The 23,325-nt window shown below is 45.6% G+C and overlaps 1 protein-coding gene and 1 long non-coding RNA gene across 3 annotated transcripts; both read right to left on the reverse strand.

Moving 5' to 3' along the window:
- Positions 1 to 1,630: 1,630 nt before the first annotated feature.
- On the reverse strand, positions 1,631 to 17,623 carry LOC146682292 (uncharacterized). Its single transcript, XR_014917450.1, has 3 exons — positions 17,475 to 17,623; positions 14,074 to 14,317; positions 1,631 to 2,300 (listed from the first exon to the last, which is right to left on the reverse strand). It is a non-coding gene; the product is annotated as an uncharacterized LOC146682292 (long non-coding RNA).
- A 738-nt stretch (positions 17,624 to 18,361) lies between these two features.
- On the reverse strand, positions 18,362 to 23,054 carry LOC146682293 (acidic leucine-rich nuclear phosphoprotein 32 family member E-like). Of its 2 annotated transcripts, none has more exons than XM_085445766.1 (7): positions 22,538 to 23,054; positions 21,262 to 21,411; positions 20,817 to 20,900; positions 20,577 to 20,739; positions 20,382 to 20,503; positions 19,806 to 19,839; positions 18,362 to 19,721 (listed from the first exon to the last, which is right to left on the reverse strand). In XM_085445766.1, exons 1-7 carry the CDS (start codon positions 22,757 to 22,759, stop codon positions 19,636 to 19,638), a joined length of 861 nt encoding a protein of 286 aa, XP_085301892.1. In that variant the 5' UTR covers positions 22,760 to 23,054; the 3' UTR covers positions 18,362 to 19,635. The 2 variants fall into 2 exon arrangements, with proteins under 2 accessions (XP_085301892.1, XP_085301891.1); XM_085445765.1 differs by having other exon boundaries at positions 20,817 to 20,939; positions 22,538 to 23,051.
- Positions 23,055 to 23,325: the final 271 nt, after the last annotated feature.

A 23,325-nucleotide genomic window follows, 5' to 3' on the forward strand; every position in this document is an offset into this window, starting at 1 on the left:
TAACGCAGTAGTTCCCACCAATGTAATTGAGCATTGGTGGCACATCCAACATACTGTTTTACTTTAGTCCATGACGCGCTTACCTTCAGGGTCATACGTCACATGAAAACCAAAATACTTCCAAAGGCCAGATCTGAATGAGGGTGGGGGAGGTTCAGTTTGCCATGTTGCATGGATTAAAAATTTTGTATTGTTCGATACATATGCGTACCGAACTGAAAGCACTGTATCGAACGGTTCAATATCGATACGAATATCGTTGCACCCCTAGTAGCTACACACCACATCGGTGAGTTCATCCAAATCACAAGTGTTCTCTTGAAACCAGGACCAGTCAGTGCAATCAAAACACCCCTGAAGGGCAACACAACTGTCTTTTGTCCAGACATTAGTCCGCTTCACACAGGCCTTCTCCCTCCTAATCACAGATCTGTAGGCAGGGAGGAGGTGAATAACATTGTGATCCGAGGAACATAGTGCAGGTCCGGCCACAGACTTATATGCCCCCTTAATTGGTCCATAACACAAATACAGCGTTTTATTATGCCTTGTAGGACAAGTGACATGTTGAAATAAATTGTTCAGTGATTTCTTGAGATTACAACTGTTAGAATCACTAAGAATAAAAATTAGGAGCATCCAGAGAGAGAGTCTGCAGGTTGTGTACCACTTTAAAATGGTGTTGGCAGTAACTTTAACGTCAGCTTTAGGATGAATGTAAACCACAGCGCCCAAGAGTCTTTTGTTCTTTTTCAATCAAACAGACAGACAAACAGCAATTCAGTCTCTTTGTTTCCACCCATTGTTTAAAGATGGCTGAAAATTGCACAAAGTGAAACTCATCAGGTTTAACCTCAAGCTTAAGAATGACAACCTCAGATTCAGGTCATATGACACAAATCCAGCTGCACTATTGGCCTAGTGCCCAGTGTGACTGACACACACACACACACACACACACACACACACACACACACACACACACACACAGAGAGAGAGAGAGAGTGGGTCAGTGAGCTGTGATAAAGAGCTGAGCAGATGTAGGCCAGGACATCACGCATGCATACATGATCACGTGTGTGTGTGATCATGTATGCATGCGTGAGCATTTCCTGATGACTAATCTGCTGCCATCATGTGTGCACTGAAATCCAGATTTACCTTAAAGGGACAGGCTGTTTCTCTGTACGTGAACATTCACGTTTAAACTCTGAGGGCAGCAGGCAGAGAAGCATTTTTAATGATCTCATTAAAGATTAAAATAGACTTAGTCTGGGTGAAAATTGTTTTTGTTGATGCAGTGATCCTTCTTTATGCCAAAATTATTTTAAAAGTCCTTTAAAGGCATATATCTTTTAATTTGGGTTGTATAGGCTGCAACGTACTGCAAACTTTCCTGTGATATCAGTTTGCACCACAAGATAAGAACATGTTCTTAGTTAAAGTGGACATGAAACGTCACATGTATAAAGGCTCATGTACAGCCTGCTCTCAGACACATCACTCTGTAACTCTGTGTGTGAAGCTGGATTTAAGAAATCAGTCTTTACAGGTAAAGTTTTTAGAGAATCCTTAGTCTAACAGCGTTCATTTTGTTTCACCTGTGAAAGGTACCTGCAGAGGTTACTGAAACAGGGGAGCGGCCCATCAAACTCACCTTGTTGTGTGGGAACATTTAATCTCTGGTGGCTGTCAGAGGGACTGCAGTTTTTAGAGCTTAAAAGAATAGAATAGAATAATCCTTTAATTGTCCCACAAGGGGAAAATTGGTTGTAACAGCAGCAGAATAAAAGCACATCTACAAACAGAAGAGAGAAACAAACAATTTTTACAGAAAAAAATATTTATGGACAATAATTACAAAAACAGACAGTTTATTAAAGTACAGTTATTAAAGTATAGGGTTTTTTTTATATAAACTGAGATAGGTAATATGCAGCTATAACAGTAGTAGTTGTTTGGTTGATGAGTGCAGTTACAGCGCTGATGTAAACATCTGTGTTTGTTGGGAGCAGTTCTGATTGTGCAGTCTGACAGTTGCAGGTAGGAAGGACCTGCAGAAACGCTCCTTCATGCATCGAGGATGCAGTAGTCGGTCACAGAAGCAGCTCTGCAGCAACACTTACATGCATGGGGTGGGAGGCTCTGTCCATCAGAGATGTTATTTTTCCACAGTCCTTCTGTCTCCCACCACCTGCACTGGGTCCAGGGTGCATCCCAGAACAGAGCTGGCCTTCCTGATGAGTTTACCCAACCTCTTCCTCTCAGCTGCCGATAAACTGCTGCTCCAACATACCTCACTGTAAAAAATGACAGATGTCACCACAGAGTCATAGAAGGTCTTTAAAAGCGCTCCCTGGACTCCAAATGACCTCAGCCGCCTCAGCAGGTGGAGTCTGCTCTGACCCTTCCTGTAAAGAGCATCAGTGTTGTGGCTCCAGTCCAGCTTCCTAGGTTTGTTAATATTTCAGGTGGATGCGCAACCACCAATCGCACAACAACTTCAAACAATGACAGAAACGCAGCTGTTTGTGACGGTAACACCAGTAACAACAACCGTTTAATAAACGACAGCAGATCTGCTGTTCGGCGTCCTATGGAGACAGAGGAGGTCAGGTGACACCAAATTTCATCAGGTACAGGCACGAAGCTGAACAAACAGGGAATGAGTATCAGGAGGAGGTGAAGAAACAAAGTGAGGTGGGGTAGTACGAGAGGAGAGGAGAGGAGGAGTAAAGGAGGTCGAGGCTTTGAACAGACGCCGCGGGCTCTGAGTCCCGGCGAGCACGTTTCCCCTCCCCCATATCCTCACTAATCCCTCCAGTGAGAACAGGCTGTAACGCCGAACGAGCACACTGGCCTCTTATGTGTGTGCGTGTTAATAAAACATGGAATAACCCCGCCCCCACCTCGTCGCGGCTGTATTCGGTGGGCGAGCGAGCATTATAACTCAACGAGAGAGAGAGCATTAATAATTTACTGAACATGAATCAGAAGTCGCGGCCGCTGCAGTCTGAGTGAATAACCCAGTTTAAGCACGCACACACGGTCACACCGACAAACAGCAACAAAGCGTTTCCTGTTTCACCTTCTCAGGTGGGAACAAACAAAGCAGCCCATCTTATCTTAATGACCTTTTTCCTACTATGGCGGTGCATGTAGACGCAGCGACCTCACGCTCTCCTGAAAATGCGGTGTTTTGTTCGTCAAGTAAGTGTCTTTCTGCAAGTGTTTCTCGGCAGTCCACGTCGGAATATGTGTACAGTCGTCAGGCTCTCTTACACATTCGGAGAAGCAAGATTTGCCAAGTTTTGAACACTAACGTTGAGATGCTAAGGGAGATAGGACTTCTGCGACAGCCTGCTAGCTGGCCTAGCAACTCACCGGACTCGCCTGCTACCCCTTCCTGGGCAAGGAGGTGTCGAAAGCGGTGCGCTAGGACAAGGAAGCGGGGCAAGTGCGGAGGTGTCCGAGTCAGGCTTGAGGCTAAGCCAACTCGCCCAGCCATACCATCGATCCTCTTGGCCAACGTACGATCTCTGGACAATAAAATGGACAACATACGACTTCTGAGATCAGCGAATCGCAAAGTAAGTGACTGTTGTGTGCTAGTTTTCACTTAGACATGGCTTAATGACAACATTCCGGACTCGGCCATACAACTGGAGCAGCTAGCATGCTACAGAGCCGACAGGGCTCTCGTAGACGGAGGCAAGACCCGAGGTGGTGGGGTCTGTGTTTACATCCGTGACGAGTGGTGTCGTGATGCCACTGTAGTACGCAAACACTGCTCATCACTGGCGGAGTTCATGATCGTGAAGTGTCGCCCTTTCTATTTGCCCAGGGAGGTAAGTTCGATCTTGTTGGTTGCTACTTATATACCTCCATCTAGTAACAACAGCGATAGAAATGCGGCGCTGAACGAACTGTATCAGGCCATCAGTGAGCAACAAACAGCACACCCAGACGGTTTCATCATCCTCGCAGGAGACTTTAATCATGCTGATCTTAAAACTGCTCTCCCAAAGTTTCATCAGCATGTACATTTTCCAACAAGGGGGGACAACATATTGGACTTGGTCTACACACAGGAAAATGGAGCATACAAAGCCACCCCCCTCCCCCATATCGGCACCTCTGATCACCTCACTGTTATGCTAATGCCAGAGACAAGGCCTTCAGAGCTGGGGATGAAATAGGCCTGAGAACAGCGAGAGCCAACCTGTCACGTGGCATCAGGAAAGCGAAACAGGACTACACACACAAGATAACCTCCCACTTCAATGATAGCAAGGACGCAAGAAGCCTATGGCAAGGCATCCAGGCTATTACAGACTACAAGCCTGTAGCGCATAGCTGTGAGAGCGACACCACTCTGCTCAACAACCTGAACAGCTTCTTTGCATGATTTGAAGCACAGAACAACACACGCCCACAGAAAACACCACCACCTCCACACGACCAGCCTCTGTGCCTGTCTGCTGCCAGCGTGAAGAGGACACTCATCACCATCAACGCCCGGAAAGCAGCGGGTCCAGATAACATCCCTGGTAGTGTGCTGAAAGACTGCACAGAGGAGCTGAAGAATGTCTTCACAGACATCTTTAACACCTCCCTGAGGCAAGCCACTGTCCCATCATGCTTCAAGACTGCCACCATCATACCTGTGCCAAAGAAACCATCCCCAGCCTGTTTCAATGACTACCGCCCCGTGGCACTGACACCCATTATTATGAAGTGCTTTGAACGACTAGTCATGTCACACATCAAATCCATCCTACCTCCCACCCTGGACCCATACCAGTTCCCATACAGAGCGAAACGATCCACAGAGGATGCAATCTGCTCTGCCCTCCACCCAGCCCTAACTCATCTGGACAAGAAAGACTCATATGTGAGAATGCTGTTCATAGACTTTAGCTCAGGATTCAACACCATAATACCACAACAACTCATTTGTAAACTGGACAGACTGGGCCTCAGCACCTCCCTCTGCAACTGGCTGCTGGATTTCCTCAGCCAGAGGCCTCAAGCGGTGCGAGTGGGCAACAAGGTCTCAAACAGCATCACCCTGAGCACGGGGGCTCCACAAGGCTGTGTGCTCAGTCCTCTGCAGAGGTGTGGACTCGAGTCAGACTCGAGTCATTAATTTTATGACTTTAGACTTGACTTGAAAAAATGTTCTAAGACTTGTGACTTGACTTGGACTTTTACACCAATGACCTGGGACTTGAATTGGACTTGAACCGGTTTACTTTAAAAGACTTGATATTTTACCCCAAATATAAAATTTAACATGCATATTATATAGAGATTGAAAAGGATTCTGGGAACTCGTGGCAAGCGGTACTAGCGTACGCAGGCTTTCAATTAAAATCAGTTATACAGCGATAAAAAGAAACACAAAAATGTCAAGAAGCTGTTGTATTATTAACTGCAATAGCCGGTCGCATGACAGCCACGGGAAGCCGACGGGTAAAGAGATCGGTTGTTATCGGATTACGTCGTTGAAGAGAAATTGTTCAGCCATGTTTCCGAAGTAACAAAGACGCGACGGATGGCCTGGATTGCAGCCATTCAAAGACCAAATATAACGTCCCAGAACACTCCAGCTCACAGGTTAGTCTGCTCCAAGCATTTACACAAAGGTCAGTCTGCTGTTGTAGTTAATGCGTCATTTTCATAACATAATTGGTGATATAGGTTACAAGCAAGTCTGGCGCTGAACAGAAATTGTGGCGCTATGCTCCTTTGTTTATTGTGCATAAATAGTGAATTGTCCTGACACAATATTGCGTTTCGCTTCTGTTATTATGGTACATTGACAAAAACATATACTTTTATTCACAGGATAAAACAGGGTTTTTGTATCACTAATTGCCCAGTACGATTACAGCATACAATATTGTTGTCACTGCTACATTTCTGTGATGCTACCAGAAATTATTTCCACTGCTAATTAATTACCGTTGAGCTCAAAGGTCCTATTAATAAACTGTTAAGGAATGTGTATTTATGACGACGATTTGTGAGACTGGTAAACTTATGATACGTACGATGGTCTTTACTTTCTACACGGTGCATTTCAAGGTCCTGTACCCATCCGTCGGTAAACTGTACCTGGGCTTGTTGCAGTGACCGGAAGTTACTAAACTTCACGAGTGTATGCACTCACTCCAAGAACCGTGTGATTATAAATATGCATATAAATATGCTACAATGAGATAGCTGACTTCATCTAACTAGCAAATGTTGTCCAGGCTACGTTGGTGATGCAGTTTTTTTTAATGTGTATGATATTTTTGTCATGCGATTTTAAAGCCGGTCCTACAACCGCATCCAAGAATAACATGCAGCTTATCTCAGAACTGTCGGTGAAAATTATTCTTGGAGCTAGGTTTAATTGAGCTGCATTTTAAAGAGGTGCAATTTCACAATTTGTGTATATTTTCTAAGTTCACTATTTTGTCATGTGTTGAGAAAAACACAGATTTTAAAATTACATGGTCTAATATTTACATTTAGCATAACTGCAACATTATTTTTTCGTTTTTTTTTTAAAGACTCGAAAGGACTTGAAATTCAAAGTTTCAGGCTTGTGACTTGACTCGGACTTTTACACCAGTGACTTGAGACTCGACTCTGACTTGCCTGACATTACTTGAGACTTGACTTGAGACTTGAGGATAAAGACTTGAGACTTACTTGAGACTTGCAAAACAATGACTTGGTCCCACCTCTGGTCCTCTGCTCTTCACCCTGTTGACACATGACTGCACACCAACCTACAGCTCCAACCACCTTGTGAAGTTTGCGGACGACACAACGCTAGTGGGGCTCATCACTGAGGGCGATGAGATCCACTACAGGAAAGAGGTTGAGCTCCTGACCACGTGGTGCAGAGACAACAACCCCCTGCTAAATGTTAGTAAGACCAAGGAGATTATTGTCAACTTCCAGAGAGGCCACACCTGTCACCCCCCCTTGACCATCGACGGCGCTGCGGTGGAGAGGGTGAGCAGCACCAAGTTCCTGGGGGTGCACATCAGTGAGGACCTCTCTTGGACCACCAACACAGCATCACTGGCCAAAAAAGCACAACAGCGCCTCTACTTCCTGCGCAAACTCAAGCGGGCAAGTGCTCCACCACCCATCCTGACCACATTCTACAGAGGAACTATTGAAAGTATCCTCTCCAGCTGCATCACTGTGTGGGGCGGTAGCTGCACTGACTATAACAGGAAAGCTCTACAACGCATTGTGAGAACAGCTGAGAGGATAGTTGGTGTACCACTCCCCTCCCTGCAAGACATTTACACCACTCGCCTCACCCGCAAAGCCATCACAATTGTCAACGATGCAACCCACCCCACGCACTGTCTGTTCAGCCTCCTGCCCTCTGGAAAGAGATACAGAAGTCTCCACTCCCGCACTACCAGGCTCACCAACAGCTTCATCCACCAGGCTGTGAGACTGCTGAACTCTCTTCCCTCCTGGCTCCCAGCCAGCAGAATCACCAGATTGGCAGAAGTATAGGAAGACAGACTGGACTCTACCCCTCCCACCCCCCATCCATGCACACTCTCCAACAAGGAAACACTCTCTGAATCAAGAACTGGAAAACATTTCTGACTGGAAACAACTACCTCTGCATTGCAATTGCACACACCTGCTGCTATATATTTTTAGTATTTCTTTTAGCACTATTTATATTATTATATTACTATTACTGCTGCTATAGTCTTATGCTGCATTAAAACAAAATACCCCTACCAACCACAACCTGGGACTACCTCAAGTAGACTAGTATACTATTTTCCAGGGAACACTGTTGGAACACTTTATTTTATTTATTTTTTGTCTACCCTGTTACCTATTTAATATTACCTCATTGTTAGGGCTGTTTTTGTTGTGCATCTGCACTTTATTGTTGTCAATGTCTACGCATGGGACAGTGTGAAACGTAATTTCAATTCCTTTGTATGGCAAGTACATTTGAAGAAATTGACAAATAAAGTTTTCTATTCTATACTATTCTATTCTAGTACCATATCACCCTATTAGAGCACTTCGCTCTCGCTCTGCAGGCCTACTTGTTGTTCCTAGAGTATTTAAAAGTAGAATGGGAGGCAGAGCCTTCAGTTTTCAGGCCCCTCTTCTGTGGAACCAGCTTCCAGTTTGGATTCAGGAGACAGACACTATCTCTACTTTCAAGATCAGGCTTCAAACTTTCCTTTTTGCTAAAGCATATAGTTGCCTACACAAAAATATGGGCACACGTTGGATCTTGTTTTAACTCATAATTTACCTGTCTCTAACTTAGAGGTTTGCGATGTTGTATGTTCAGACCATAGGCCCGTCCTGTTTGAGGTTTTCCTTCCTTGTACCAAAGTTAATCTTCCTCCTACCAAAGTTAATCTTCCTCCTGTTGCTGCTAGGAGCTGTCGTATTTTTAACCCTTCCTCTGCTGGACAGTTCTCTATTGTTTTTAATCAGAATGGCGGCCTTCCTGATTTCATATGCAATGATACAGAAGAGCTGAGTACGTGGTTTTACTCTGTCTGTCAAACTGCTTTAGATTCAGTGGCCCCCTTTAAGCTTAGGCAAGCAAAAGCCAAATATGAACCCTGGCTGAATGAAGACACCCGGGCTGCCAGAAGAAAGTGTAGGAGAGCTGAACGTAAATGGATGAAGGATCAACTGCAGGTGTCATACCAAATGTTACAAGACTACTGGAATTCTTACCAGAAAACTGTAAAAGATGCTAAGAGGAAACATTTTGCTGCTATTATTCAGGCAAATTGTCGTAAGCCTCATGTCTTATTTAAGACTATTGGCATGGTCCTTCACGCTCCACAGACTGCTGGTGTCGAGTCTTCTCAGGAAATTTGTGAAAACTTCCTACACTTTTTTATTGATAAAGTGCCATCTGTCAAAGCGCAGACTTCCCAGTCCGTTCTCGACCCTTCTACCCCTGTCCCTAGTTCTGCTGTCTTTGACAGGTTCGAGCCAGTTTCCTTGCTCTGCCTGCAGGAGTTGGTTGCTCACATGAAGCTCTCAGGTTCCCGTTATGATGCTCTCCCTCCTCGATTTTTCAAAGAGGTTTTTCTCACTATAGAGATTGAAAATGTGACGTCATTCAGGGGTAAAACCGCAAAGAATTCTGGGAACTCGTGGCAAGAGGTACTAGCGCACGCAGGCTTTCAATTGAAATCAGCTATACAGCGATGAAAAGAAACACAAAAATGTCAAGAAGCTGTTGTGTTATTAACTGCAATAGCCGGTCGCATGACAGCCACGGGAAGCCGACGGGTAAAGAGATCGTTTTTATCGGATTACGTCGTTGAAGAGAAATTGTTCGAGCCATGTTTCCGAAGTAACAAAGAGGCGACTGGATTGCAGCCATTCAAAGACAAAATATAACGTCCCAGAACACTCCAGCTCACAGGTTAGTCTGCTCCAAGCATTTCCACAAAGGTCAGTCTGCTGTTGTAGTTAATGCGTCATTTTTCTTAACATAATTGGTGATATAGGTTACAAGCAAGTCTGGCGCTGAACAGAAATTGTGGCGCTATGCTCCTTTATTTATTGTGCATAAATAATAATAATAATAATAATAATGGATTGGATTTATATAGCGCTTTTCAAGGCACCCAAAGCGCTTTACAATACCACTATTCATTCACTCTCACATTCACACACTGGTGGAGGCAGCTACAGGTGTAGCCACAGCTGCCCTGGGGCAGACTGACAGAAGCGAGGCTGCCATATCGCGCCATCGGCCCCTCTGGCTAACACCAGTAGGCAAGTAGGGTAAAGTGTCTTGCCCAAGGACACAACGACCAGGACAGAGAGCCCAGGGATCGAACCGGCGACCTTCCGGTTACAGATGCGATTCCCAACCCCCTGAGCCACGGTCGCCACGGTCGACAATAGTGAATTGTCCTCACACAATATTGCATTACGCTTCTGTTATTACCATGGTACACTGACAAAAACATATACTTTTATTCACAGGATAAAACAGTTGTTTTGTATCACCAGTTGCCCAGTACGATTACAGCATACAGTATTATTGTCACTGCTACATTTCTGTAATGCTACCAGAAATTATTTCCACTACTAATTAATTACCATTGAGCTCAAAGGTCCTATTAATAAACGGTTAACGAATGTGTATTTATGACGACGATTTGTGAGACTGGTAAACTTATGATACGTACGATGGTCTTTCGTTCTACACGGTGCATTTCAAGGTCCTGCACCCATCCGTCGGTAAACTGTACCTGGGCTTGTTGCAGTGACCTGAAGTTACTAAACTTCACGAGTGTATGCACTCACTCCAAGAAGCGTATAATTATAAATATGAGCGTGGTGACGTTGGGCAGCACGCTAACGTCTTTTGTCCACTCTGTGTGCTCGTAAGGGTCTAACACTTTCACTGGTTTGATTTTTTTCCTCGTATCTTTTCTTTGACTTTTCATTAAGTCTGTCTTTGTACGGACCGGCATTGTTCTCCTTCGTTTTGTACATACCTTTTTGGGGGGCAAAGAAAAAGCAAGAATTTATTGGAACCGAAGAATGAACGTTTTGCGGTGCTGCAAATGCTTGCATTTGATGCGGTACTTGGATTGTTTTGCCACGAGTTACCGGCATGCAATGCGCGAAAGTCACGTGGTCTGTCAATCTCTATAGCATCAACTGTACAATCCATTGTAAATAGTAGTCTGTCCTCTGGTGTTGTACCAGTCAATCTCAAACATGCAGTGATTCAGCCTCTACTCAAGAAACCTGCTCTTGATCATGATATTATTGCGAATTACAGACCTATTTCCAAACTGCCTTTTATCTCAAAGATTCTTGAAAAGGTAGTTTACAAGCAATTAATGTCCTTCCTAGAAGAACACGGTATTTTAGAAGTTTTCCAATCTGGTTTTAAAGCTTTACATAGTACCGAATCTGCCCTTTTAAGAGTTTTTAATGATGTGTTTTTGGCAAATGACTCAGGTGACTGTGTTATTATTGTGCTGTTAGATTTAACTGCTGCTTTTGATACAGTGGATCACAATATTTTCATTTCCCGTTTAGAGCAGTTGGTGGGTATGCGGAGTACCGCACTGCAGTGGCTCAGATCCTATTTGGCAGAGTGAACTTTCTCTGTGAAACTGGGGGAGTTTTTATCCTCTGTTGCTTCTCTTCAATGTGGGGTCCCACAGGGTTCAGTTTTAGGCCCGCTTCTTTTCTCTCTATATCTCCGACCCCTTGGGTCTATTTTCAGGAAACATGGGATTTCTTTCCACTGCTACGCCGATGACTCCCAGATTTATTTCCCACTTAAAAAGATAAATGGCTTCTCAGTAGACCCGCTGCTCAGATGCCTTGATGAAATAAGGGCCTGGATGGCTTTGAACGTTTTACATTTTAATGAACAGAAAACAGAAGTGATGGTTTTTGGTGGCGCTTCTGAGGCCACTATTATAGATCTTGGTCAAAGGAGCTTGCAAAGAAAAGCGTCTGGACTTCTTTAGGTTGCTTGAAGACGTTTCACCTCTCATCCGAGAAGCTTCTTCAGTTCTAAGGTCAAATGGTGGAGAGTCCCAGATATAAACCTTGTGGGAGTTTCCCCCCCACAGAGGGACAAAAGGACCCCCTGATGATCCTCTAATCGCCTGAGCCAAGGTGTGAAACTGGGTGTGGGTCCCAATCAGCCAGAGTTTCGGGTGTGTTCATTGTGAAACCTGGCCCCACCTTATCATGCGAATTCCTGAGGTCAGATGGCCCAGGATGTGAGTGGGCGTTAAGGCGTCTGGGAAGGATCTCAAAACTGGATTATAGATGGCAGAGACTTGGTGTCATAAGCCCCGCCTCTGTTCAAAGATGGTCGCTCACAGTGGACATAGATGGCTTCTTTCACTCCTCTTTCAAACCATCTGTCCTCTCTGTCCAAAATGTGAACATTGGCATCCTCGAAAGAGTGACCTTTATCCTCGAAGTTTACCGGAAGCCCACACACACGGACCAGTACCTCCTCTTTGACTCCCATCACCCTCTGGAACACAAACTTGGAGTAATCAGGACCCTACACCACCGGGCAGAACATGTTCCCTCTAAGCCTGAAGGAAAAAAGAAGGAACACACACATGTAAAGGAAGCACTCAAAACGTGCGGCTATCCTAAATGGGCGTTCTTAAAGTCAGCAAAGAGGCACAGAAAAGAAGACCAGACACCAGCGAGGGAGGATAAGAAGGACAGACGCAACAACATTGTCATCCCCTGTGTAGCCGGCGTATCAGAGAAACTCAGGAGAGTTTTCTCCAAGCATGACATCCCAGTGTATTTCAGACCCAGCAACACACTCAGAGACAAACTGGTTCACCCGAAAGACAAAACGCCAAAACACAAACTTAACAATGTGGTGTATGCTGTACAGTGCAGCGAGGAATGCTCAGACCTCTACATTGGAGAGACCAAACAGCCACTTCACAAGCGCATGGCACAACACAGAAGAGCCACCTCCACAGGACAAGACTCAGCAGTCCATCTGCATCTTAAGGATAAAGGTCACTCTTTCGAGGATGCCAATGTTCACATTTTGGACAGAGAGGACAGATGGTTTGAAAGAGGAGTGAAAGAAGCCATCTATGTCCACTGTGAGCGACCATCTTTGAACAGAGGCGGGGCTTATGACACCAACTCTCTGCCATCTATAATCCAGTTTTGAGTTCCCTCCCCAGACGCCTTAACGCCCACTCACATCCTGGGCCATCTGACCTCAGGAATTCGCATGATAAGGTGGGGCCAGGTTTCACAATGAACACACCCGAAACCCTGGCTGATTGGGACCCACACCCAGTTTCACACCTTGGCTCAGGCGATTAGAGGATCATCAGGGGGTCCTTTTGTCCCTCTGTGGGGGGAAACTCCCACTAGGTTTATATCTGGGACTCTCCACCATTTGACCTTAGAACTGAAGAAGCTTCTCGGATGAGAGGTGAAACGTCTTCAAGCAACTTAAAGAAGTCCAGACGCTTTTCTTTGCAAGCTCCTTTGACTACGATGACCTGGATGACTGAGAACCTTCACAGACATTATAGATCTTGGTTCACTGGCACAGTATGTTAAACCAGTCATCACTAATCTGGGAGTTAAAATAGAGGCAAATCTTAAACTTGAAAGCCAGGTCAGAGCTGTTGTAAGATCTAGCTTTTTTCATTTGAGGGAATTAGCCAAAATAAAGCCTATCTTATCGAAACAGCATTTTGAGACAGTAATCCATGCCTTTGTTACTTCTAGGCTGGATTATTGTAACGCACTTTATTTTGGGCTTAGTGATGCGTCCATTAGGCGGCTGCAGGTTGTGCATAATGCTGCAGCACGTCTTTTAACTGGAACAAAAAAGTTTGAGCACATTACCCCAATTTTAATTTCACTCCACTGGCTACCTGTACATTTTAGGATTGTTTTTAAAATTCTCTTATTTGCTTTTAAATCTCTTAATGGCCTGCCCCCCCCTACCTCTCGGAGCTACTACAACCATATAAACCTGCCCGTTCCCTTAGGCCCGCCAATCAGCAGCTCCTTAAGGTACCGAAAACTAAGTATAAAACTAAAGGTGATCGTGCTTTTGCTGTAGTTGCTCCAAAGTTGTGGAATGATCTACCCTTGCATGTAAGGCAGGCCTCTTCTCTCTCTGAATTTAAAAGTCTTCTTAAAACATATTTATTCGCTGAAGCCTTTGGCATTGATTAGAGGGGTTGACTCAATTTGTTTTAACATGTTTCAATTTATTTTAGTTTTTTAGTTATTTATTTTATCTTATCTCATTTTAATTTTCTTTACTTATGCTATTAGCATGTACAGCACTTTGTGAACTCTGGTTTTATGTTACAGTGCTTTATAAATAAAGGTGGTATGGTATGGTATAGTTAGGGCTGGACCAGGTGACCCTGGATCCTCCCTTAGTTATGCTGCAATAGACGTAGGCTGCCGGGGATTCCCATGATGCACTGGGTGTTTCTTCTTCATGTTCAACAAACATGTTTACAGCCTGATCAGACCTGAACTATGACTCACCTGGATTGAAGTGTGCATTATCAAGGGCATGGCCTCTGAAGCTGCTGGTCATACTCGTCATACTCTGCTTTGCAGCTGACGATTGGTTGCTGGTGGACACTCCACGCTCTGGTTGCCTGGGGAACCCTCTAATGTATTTAGTACCAGGTCGTATGCCACTTCTGGGTTTTCTTCAGTCTCATTGGATCATCTGGATGTTGTGTTTATTTCGGGTCCAACACTTCCTGTTGCTGACGGTCACTTCCTGTGAGGAGAAAGAGCTCTGGTCACTACTTCGATGTAAATCAATGTGGACAAAGACTGGCATTCAGGTTAGCTGCTGGCCTGCCAGCCCAGTGGAAGCTGCACGGAGTGGAAGTGGCTAACTTAACTCCTGGGTTGCTCAGATTCATCAATCAATGAAGCAATCACACAAATATAAACAAGCAGAGTGAGGGGGCGTGGCTTAAAACCAAAGTCACAGCAAGCAACCTGGGGGCGATCAAGAAGCTTCCTACTTGACCTCCATCTTTGTCTACAGTCTGTGTAAAGGTGATTCCAACAGTCTGCAGCAGGTCAGAAACAAACCTGAGACTCCGCCTTCTCCCCAGGTCATCACCTGTCCCACACAGCGACTGTCAGGCTGACTTCCTCACGCGGAGGAGGAGGCACCCCTCTTAGCAACAGAACTAAAAATACTGCCTGTTTACTGTTTGTGTGTGTGTTTGTGCGCATCTTTAAAATATCATGACAACCAAAAGCTTTTAGTTCAGAGAGTTTAAAGATTTCAAAGAAGCAGAAACACGAGAAGACCACACACACACACACACACACACACACACACAGCTGAATGACACTCTTGCTGCGAGTCAGACTGATGGTGCGTTCCAGATTAACAACCCCACCTCAGCTTTCCCCTCCAACCCCGGCTTAACATTCCAAGATGGCGGCAGTGACGGTAAACAGCTGTTTCTAACGTTTTTCCTTATTTGAGCTGATGGAGTAACAAAGAAGCTGATGGTATACAAATGTAGCACAGTTAACAGACAGCTGTACTGCGTATTACTGCTGTGCTGAGAAAAGTTACATGTTCAGAATTTACCTGAAAATAACACTCTGTAGATCTGTTTACCTCACACCGCTACATCTGTATATATGTAGCACATCTGTATATTTGTTCATAGTACACCTGTATATCTGCCCGTCTGTATAGCAATATAGAACATCTGTGTGGTGCACAGATCATCTGTATATCTGTACATTTGTTTGTAGTTCAGCTGTATATTTGCTCTTTCTGTACATCATCTGTTCATAACTATTCCACCATTTAAACTACCCTTATCTGTCTATATCAGTACATCTCTATATTTGCTCTCTACTTAACTTATCTGTATGTATTCTGCTCTTATTGCACTTGCTACTCTTGCACTTCTGATTAGATGCAAACTGTATTTCGTTACCCTGTATTTATACATGTGTAATGACAATAGAGTTGAATCCTAATCCTAATCCCTGCCACACAATCATTCCATCGATCAGTCAAGTCTAAGCAGTCTGTAAGCGCCGTGATAGCCAATGAGCAAGCATGGCGGTGGATAAAATTCTCATCATAAGGCTTCAAAAGCCAGCATGTGAAATCCCACCCACCCATCTTTATACATCTGAATCGCCCCAATCCATTTTTAATAAGTCATCAATAATCAGTCATGTGATGAATCACTTATCGTTAAAATATCAATAACATATAAAACATCTATGTGTGCTCAGGGCACGACCCTGTCTTCCTGGCTTTTTCAGGCCACCATGATGTGGCAAACAGTTTACTGAGTGACAACTCAGTGGCAGCAGGTATATTAAGCCACACCCACTCCAGAGTACTGTTGTTACCTGTGATTATCGTCCTGACTGAATAAAAGGATCAATAAGTGTTAGTGTTTAAAGTTGCTGATTTGCTGTCAGCTGACTAATAAAGAGGAGGAAAGCTGGTGGTTGAACGGCTCAGCAGCAGGACACTGGCACCCTCCACAGGACAAAAAAAGAAAAGAAAAAGCTCAATCTGATCGGTGAACACTGGAAAAACACAATTCCTGTTATTAATCATTGATAGTAGGGGTGCAACGATACTCAAAATTCACGGTTCGGTTCGATACTTTGGTGTCACGGTTCGATATTTTTTCGATACAAAAAAAATTTTCATGCCTTTTTAATTTGTCATTTATTAAAATTATAAATATATATTTTAACTCAAAAGTACAGTTTTTAAATTTAACCCTAACCCTTTTTGCGTGTTTTTTATTTTGACAGCGAATGCGCACCTGCGGACCACTTATGTGCAGCCCTGGTTATTTAGCTCGTCATATTGCAGCCACAGAAATTATTTTGTCCATGAAACCATAAAGCTGCACTTTCTTTTTGCCTTATAGTCTGATTTGTCATAACTTCTCCGTTTTGTGGTAAGCTTTTCTTTGGCTGTCACTTCTTCACCCTGACCTGTCTTATTTGGCTCAGCAGAACTGAAATATATATCCTGCTGCTTTTACACATGCACTCACATAAGCTCAGCGATTCTCTGCGCGATCAACCTCTCACATGTTTAAGCTGCGGGAGATTTCACTTGTCATGTTTGCATAGTAAGCTAACGATTAATAAGACGATGTCAGAGGAATTGGTGCACAAATTATCATCACTCACAGATCAGTGCTGTCGCTCTCTATACACAGTTTGCACGATTGCAAAGTGAAAGCAAAAAACAAGCGCAAATTCAAACGCGATTTCAATGTCACATATTGACAGTGGCTCACCGATGCCAATGACATAATTACCCAGCTACATTTCTGAAAGAATGCAAAAGCATTGACATATATTTTTCCTACAATAGCCCGACGGGCAGGGCAGAGATAGATTTTGGTAGCCCGACTGAAAAAATCGCTAGCACCGGGATGTCGGGCTAGCGATTTTGCGAGCCCTGTATCTGATGGAGGAATCACTCATCTTTGGAAAAGAGAGTTTATTACAGAGAAATGGCTCTTTCCAAAATAAAAGCTATACTATCCGCTTCTTCTGGGCTATATTCTCAGCAGCATAAGGAGAATCATGTGCTAACGGCTGTCTAAATGACTCGGCTAAAGTTAGTAGCATGCTTGTTGTTTTTGTCTTTGCACTAGGATGATGTCGGCGTAAATGTGCAGTCATATTCGTTGTGTTCCCACTAGTGCTTTCAGGTTAATCTCGTTGAAATGACCTTAACGCCACAACACGGCAAATCTCCGTTAACGAGCTACCGCCGATCACCCCGTGCATGGGGCTAGACGGCCAACACGTTAACGAGCTAACTGCGCTAACACACTAGTTCCCACCCATGTAATTGAGCATTGCATGGCACATCCAACATACTGTTTTACTTTAGTCCATGATGCGCTTACCTTCAGGGTCATGCGCCACATGAAAACCAAAATAATTCCAAACGCCAGATCTGAATGAGGGTGGGGAGGTCCATGTTGCAAGGAGAGCTTAACTTCTGTCTCGCTAGCTTGCCCTGCGCTCTTCCTTCTGACTATGCTGTCTGTGTTGAGCGCTCAGTGGATCTGCGCTCGACAGTGCAGCCTAGGCGGAGTAGTCGAACGCAGATTCACTGAGCGCTCAACACAGACAGCATCGTCAGAAGGAAAGTTGATAAAATAAATGACAAATGTTGTATTGTTCGATACATATGCGTACCGAACCGAAAGCACTGTATCGAACGGTTCAATATCGATACGAATATCGTTGCACCCCTAATTGATAGGTCTACTTTTTTAGCTTCGCACTCCTGTAAAAACTTTATTTAAACATGTGATCAGCGATCAATAACATTGAGTTTGTTTTCAGTTAAAAAAATGTAAATGACATTTTTTATTTACAGCTGATTGATATTCACTTCATTCACACGCTCTCAGGATGCTCTGACCAAGCGATAAAGCACAAACAATGATCTGAAACCAGACACTCACCGAGGCTGCTGAAGCCAACCAGCCCTGCGACCTTTGACCCTTCAGGTAACGATGCGATTCCTGTCAAACGATGCAGAGGGCAGTGTCATCGAACAGGTGATAACCAACCGGACGGCCGCTGCGATTGGTTCTTTGTATTCTTGGAAATAAGCACCTGAGCCCAGGTTTTGCAGATACTTCCTGTTGTGATGAGGAGCGCCGGCGTGCAGGTCGGAGGGTTTCATCCTGACTTCCTGTCCTCCTGGAAAGTACTTTTACTCGGGTACTGAGCTCCGTCTCTGCTTTTTCCCCATTGTCCTGAGCACATCACCACACTCTGCTTTTACTTGTTTAAAATCTTTTATTTAAAACTCAAACACCACAAAGAGTAAAACATCTTGACCCTACAGACAGGGTGAGGGTTCAAAGGTCAGAGATGGGGTTACCTCGCTGCAGATACATCAAAATAAAAAACTTCAAAAACCCCAAACTGAGTCTATTTACAGTATTGCCTTAGAAGTGGTGAGTTCACCCTGACCTCAGCAGGTCACACACTTTGACCTGTTGAATGACAACACACCAGTTCAAAGGCAGCAGGGGGCGCTAACACAGCAACAGTAACGACCACTTCAAAGCGACTGTGGTGAGGAAAAACTAACATAAATAAATAAAGTGTATTTTTCATTTTAGATGGAAGGAGTTTAGTGTAACTTTCTTCAAGCCGTTTAGCCTCTGAAATGCATTAAAAACGATCATAAAACATCCAAATCACACAATTTCAGTTTATTTCACATCAGCTGATATTTTCGGAAGCACCGCCCCGTTTTTCCTGACTGGCTCCTGAATGTTCCAGCTTTTACTCTGATGGAGGAGCTGATATCGTGAAAACTCAAACGCTCCCCTCACGTTCTCAGCTTTATTATTAAACTAATCACTTCCTGTTTCACTGTCATGTTTCTCAGAACTACTGGCTGTAATTGGGCGCTGAGCTGATCACATTTAGTTATAGATTCAGGGCAGAGAAAGTCAAAGGTCAAACAGTAAAACAATAAAAGGAAGGTCATGAGGAGATTTGGAGAGCGCGCCCTGCTGCTGGGAAGGTGAAAGTGCGTTTATCGGATGGCTGCAGTTCCTGCTCGCAGTAAACCACCAACGAAAACCCGAGCAGATAGCGAGGTGGGGCCGGGCTGATCAGACGAAGCGGGCTTGGACTCATTGGTCTAATTTTCATCTGTCTGTAGCTCTAACACGCTAACGCTGGAAGCTAGTGGCTTTCTGCTGTGTTGGAAGTGTAGGACAAACCATCGGGAGGTCGTTCAGTCCCCTCGGAGGAAACGCCGCCCCTGAAATAATAAAGAAAACGGCGACCAGAGGAGCTGAAACCCACTGAGGACGCGGGAAGCTCAGCAAACTAGCGAGGCGTTCAAACGCGGCTCAAAGTTCGGGGTGGGGAAAAGAGGGAAACGTGGCGTCTTCAGCAGGAAGCGTGGGGTTCGGACAAAATCTCTCAGAAATTCTCTAAAATTAAACACTTGACTCACAAACGCAAACTATCTCAGGGGACGCCGCCGCCAAGGAGAACAGGACGCCACACAGACGGCGGCCAGCTACAAGATTAGACATCATCATCATCGTCATCCTCCTCGCCTTCATCGTTCGCCTGTCTCTTCCTCTTCTGTCCCTGAACGCCCGCCGCATCATCTGCAGAAACAGAACGGACCAATCAGGGCACGCCCCGCCCACCTGGAGCCTAGATACAGCTGCAACACTGAAACACATGCTCACCATCCTCCTCCTCTTCGTCTTCCTCATCGTCATCCTGAGATGAAGCACAGAAAGAAGAGAAGCAGATTTACGTTTCTGACTGGACGCCTCTGACAGGAAGTGAACGAACACGTTATCAGAGGAAACAAATTTAACTCGTCGTCAGGTTCAGAGGACCAAAAGTTCCAAAAACAGATGTAATAGAACATAATGAAAAACAATAATGTAGGAAATAAAAACAAAATGAAATACGTCATAAAAGAAGGATAAACAAATACAAAGAAATTATTACATTACAAATGGAGAAATACAAAAGTGTCGCTTTTGGTGAAAAATTTTTGTTAATGACAAATAGTTGTTTTGGTGCTTTTAATCCTCAAAACTGTCAGTGATGGGGGGCGTGGCTGACAACAGAAGGTTTGGCTGTCGGACACACACACACACACACACACACACCACACACACACTGCGGGGAAACTCGGGGTTCAGGGTCTTGGCCAAGGACACTTTGTCATGCAGACTGGAGGACCTGGGATTGTCTGCTGACCCCAGGATCATCTGCGGCTCCACCTGCAGGATGAAGCTGGATTTGCTCACCTGGTTGGCGCGGTTCACCTGGAAACCCAGCCCTGCCTCTGCACTCTCCGAGCCGTCCTCGTCCTCGTCTTCCTCCTCATCGTACGCGCCAGTTGGCCCCGCCCCGTCCTCGCCATCCTCATCTGCAAACACGCACACGGGCATGACGAAACAGAGACGAGGAGGAGGACGGCGCTCCGTCTGAGCGGGTCTCACCTTCGTCCTCCGCCTCGGAGTCGGGTGCCTCGTTGTCCTCCTGGTCGAAGCCGTCCAGGTAGGTCACCTGGGGCAGCAGCTCAAACACGCTCTCCCGGTACTCCTCCAGAGACGTGATCTCGCAGTTAAACAGGTCAAGGCTCTGCAGGCTCTTCAGGTGTTGCTACAGGAGGAAACGACACGTTAGAACCTCAGAACGTTTCCTCTGTGAGCATGGCTGGAGCAGCGCAAGAACCTCACCAGCGCCTCCACGGTGCTCAGCTCCTTGATCTTGTTCCCACTCAGGTTCAGGTAGGTCAGGTTTGGACATTTCTCCGACAGCATCTCAAGAGAACCCGACAAATTGTTATCGCTCAGTTCCAACTGAGGGGGAGCAAAGACAAGAATGTCAGGAAAACCATCCGCCAGGAGAACCACAGTCCATGTGTGAAACAAAAAATTAGGATTTCTTCCTTTTCACTTTGTGGGTCCACTACACCTTCATTTACACATTAATTTAGCAGATTTTGATTTTGGTGGCATTGGTTCTTCATACTGCCAGTTACACCTGTCAAAGCACAAAGGCCCCCTGCTCGTTAGATCTCTCCCACCCGCAGAGGGTGCTCTCTGACCTCAAACCCAATCTCCTTCTTCCCCCTGAAAATGTTTGAATGCACCGTTGATGAGGTCAGACAGGTGAGCTCACCTTGCGTAGTTTGGGCAGCGAGGGCAGCTTGGCGAACGAGGTCAGACCAACGTTGACCATGCTGAGGAACTCGAGCTCTGTGAACTCATCGGTCAGACCGTCGACCTCGCCGTCTGCCGAGCGGCTGTTGTCCAGCACCAGCTCTGCGATCTGAGGACAGAGCAGAGCATGATGGGACATAAGCCTCTGTGTGTGTTTTATTAATCAGTTTGAACATGAAGTATTGATGAACCCTATACCTGACTGTACAGAAGACAGAACGTGATAGATGTGATATTTGTTTATTTATCAGTTTATAAGTCAAGCCCGAGTTAACACGAGGACCACAGTCGAGGTCATTCTGAGCCTGTACAAATTATTAATTATACTTACAGGTTGCCTGGCAACTCATATTGATTAAGAAGGCTGCTGTAACATGAGCCAGAGCGAGCCAGGCGTGATGGACAGGTAAACACTCACACTTATAATCAGAGTGGGCGGAGAGTGTGGAAAACCAATCAGAGCAAATAAAGGTAAACCCAGTAGAGATGGCTCGACAATGCAGCTGAACAGGTGAGTGCAGAGCAGGTAGTTATCTACATGTAAATTAGCCCTTTTGTCACGTTTGATCGTCCACACAGCCTCCGTCAGCTGGATCAATAATCTGATCGGAGATCAGGGTTAGTGACGTTGACTCTCGCTGGCTTCCTGTTTATGTAACGCGCCCGCACCCCCTCCCGGCTCCTGTAGGGAGGGGGCGGCACTCACCATCTGCTCCCCCCCCCCGAATGGCGGAGCGTGTTATTCAACTGCTGCGGCTTATATAACGCATAAGCGCGCGCACGCGGCACCATACGACGGGCGCACGGACTCCGGTACTTCGCTGTAACGGAGATTAGGACATTCCCGAGCAGTAATCCAGCCCTAATCTGCAAGGCTAAAACCGGTTACCCGGTACTCTCGTTACAGTTACGGCCCGCAGGGTCCGCCAGGAGAGAACATTTCCGCGGTTAATCCGCTTCTGTGACCCGGTACCGCCTCTGAAACGAGCTCCGTGTCGCTGTCCCGGAGGCTCCGAGGAGCGGTCTGTTCCGGGACTCACCGTCCACCCTAGGCGGGTTACCCTGCCTCCTCACGCCGGACCCGCTGGGATTAAGACTATAAACCCGCTGCTATTCGGACGGCCAGAGCTGAAGGATGCTCCGCATCCCGTCGTGACCGTCAGCTGGACGCCCGAGAGCGGGCACCCGGACCCCGGGCGCACCTGCCGGGCCACATCAAAGACCGAACGGCTCACCTCCGCCGGGTTCCGGTTCCGCAGCTCCAGGGTGATCCTCTTCTTCATGTCCATGCTGTGGCGGTGAACGGCTGACGGCGTCCCGGGGTCGGAGCGGTGCCTGCCTTCCTCTGCTGGCTGCCGTTCGCCTACTGATCCTCCATGATACGGCGAGCCCCGCCCACCAACCCACGGGGTTGGACGTGCACGCCTGAGCCACCGCTGATTGGACGGCGGGCACATCAATCAGACTTGATTAGGTCTAGTCCTACCAGATAGGTCGTTTGTCATGAAACCCAGACGGCACTGCAAAGCTTCATGGGAGTTGCAGTTTAATCGCACAAAAGCTTCCTTTTTCTTTCATTGAATTAAAGAAAGATCAGAGTGAAATAAAGCAGTTCTAATAAAAAAAAAATGAACCGCTCTATAATTATTTACAGGACAGAAGCGCTGCACTAGTTTCAAGAGTATGAATACAATTAAACTTGACTTTACAGCTGGCTCAATAAATGCATCATGGATATAAAACTTAAACATCATTGTAATCATTTTGCCATCACAGCAGCAGCTGGCCCTTGTTGCTTTGTCAGTCTCCCAGCACTCATCACCCCTGTTACCAATTAAGTTTGTGCAGAAAACACTTGAATGCAAAAATCAGAGCCTGGATGCCACGGTGTCCAGCTCAGTTCTTCATCCAGAATCAGGGACGCGTTGTTCATTCGCCTGTAAGCTACAGGACAGGAGCTAAACTAAAACAGGACATTTCCTTAAGGTCAGTAAACACCTCGCTATTAGCTTATGAAACAAGC

The sequence above is a fragment of the Copadichromis virginalis genome, linkage group LG22 (genome assembly GCF_057382275.1).
Source record: "Copadichromis virginalis isolate Kocher_CV1m ecotype Utaka linkage group LG22, C_Virginalis_male_GT1.1, whole genome shotgun sequence".
In the NCBI taxonomy this organism is placed as follows: Eukaryota; Metazoa; Chordata; class Actinopteri; order Cichliformes; family Cichlidae; genus Copadichromis; species Copadichromis virginalis.

Bases quoted from the DNA above. Each gene is read 5' to 3' on its own strand.
- LOC146682293 (XM_085445765.1), bottom strand. From the start codon at position 22,759: ATGTGCCCGCCGTCCAATCAGCGGTGGCTCAGGCGTGCACGTCCAACC. The intron at 19,840-20,381 runs GTGAGCAAATCC...GCTTCATCTCAG, and splicing joins AGGTGAACCGCGCCAACCAG to GATGACGATGAGGAAGACGA. The intron at 19,722-19,805 runs GTGAGCATGTGT...CTGTTTCTGCAG, and splicing joins AGACGAAGAGGAGGAGGATG to ATGATGCGGCGGGCGTTCAG.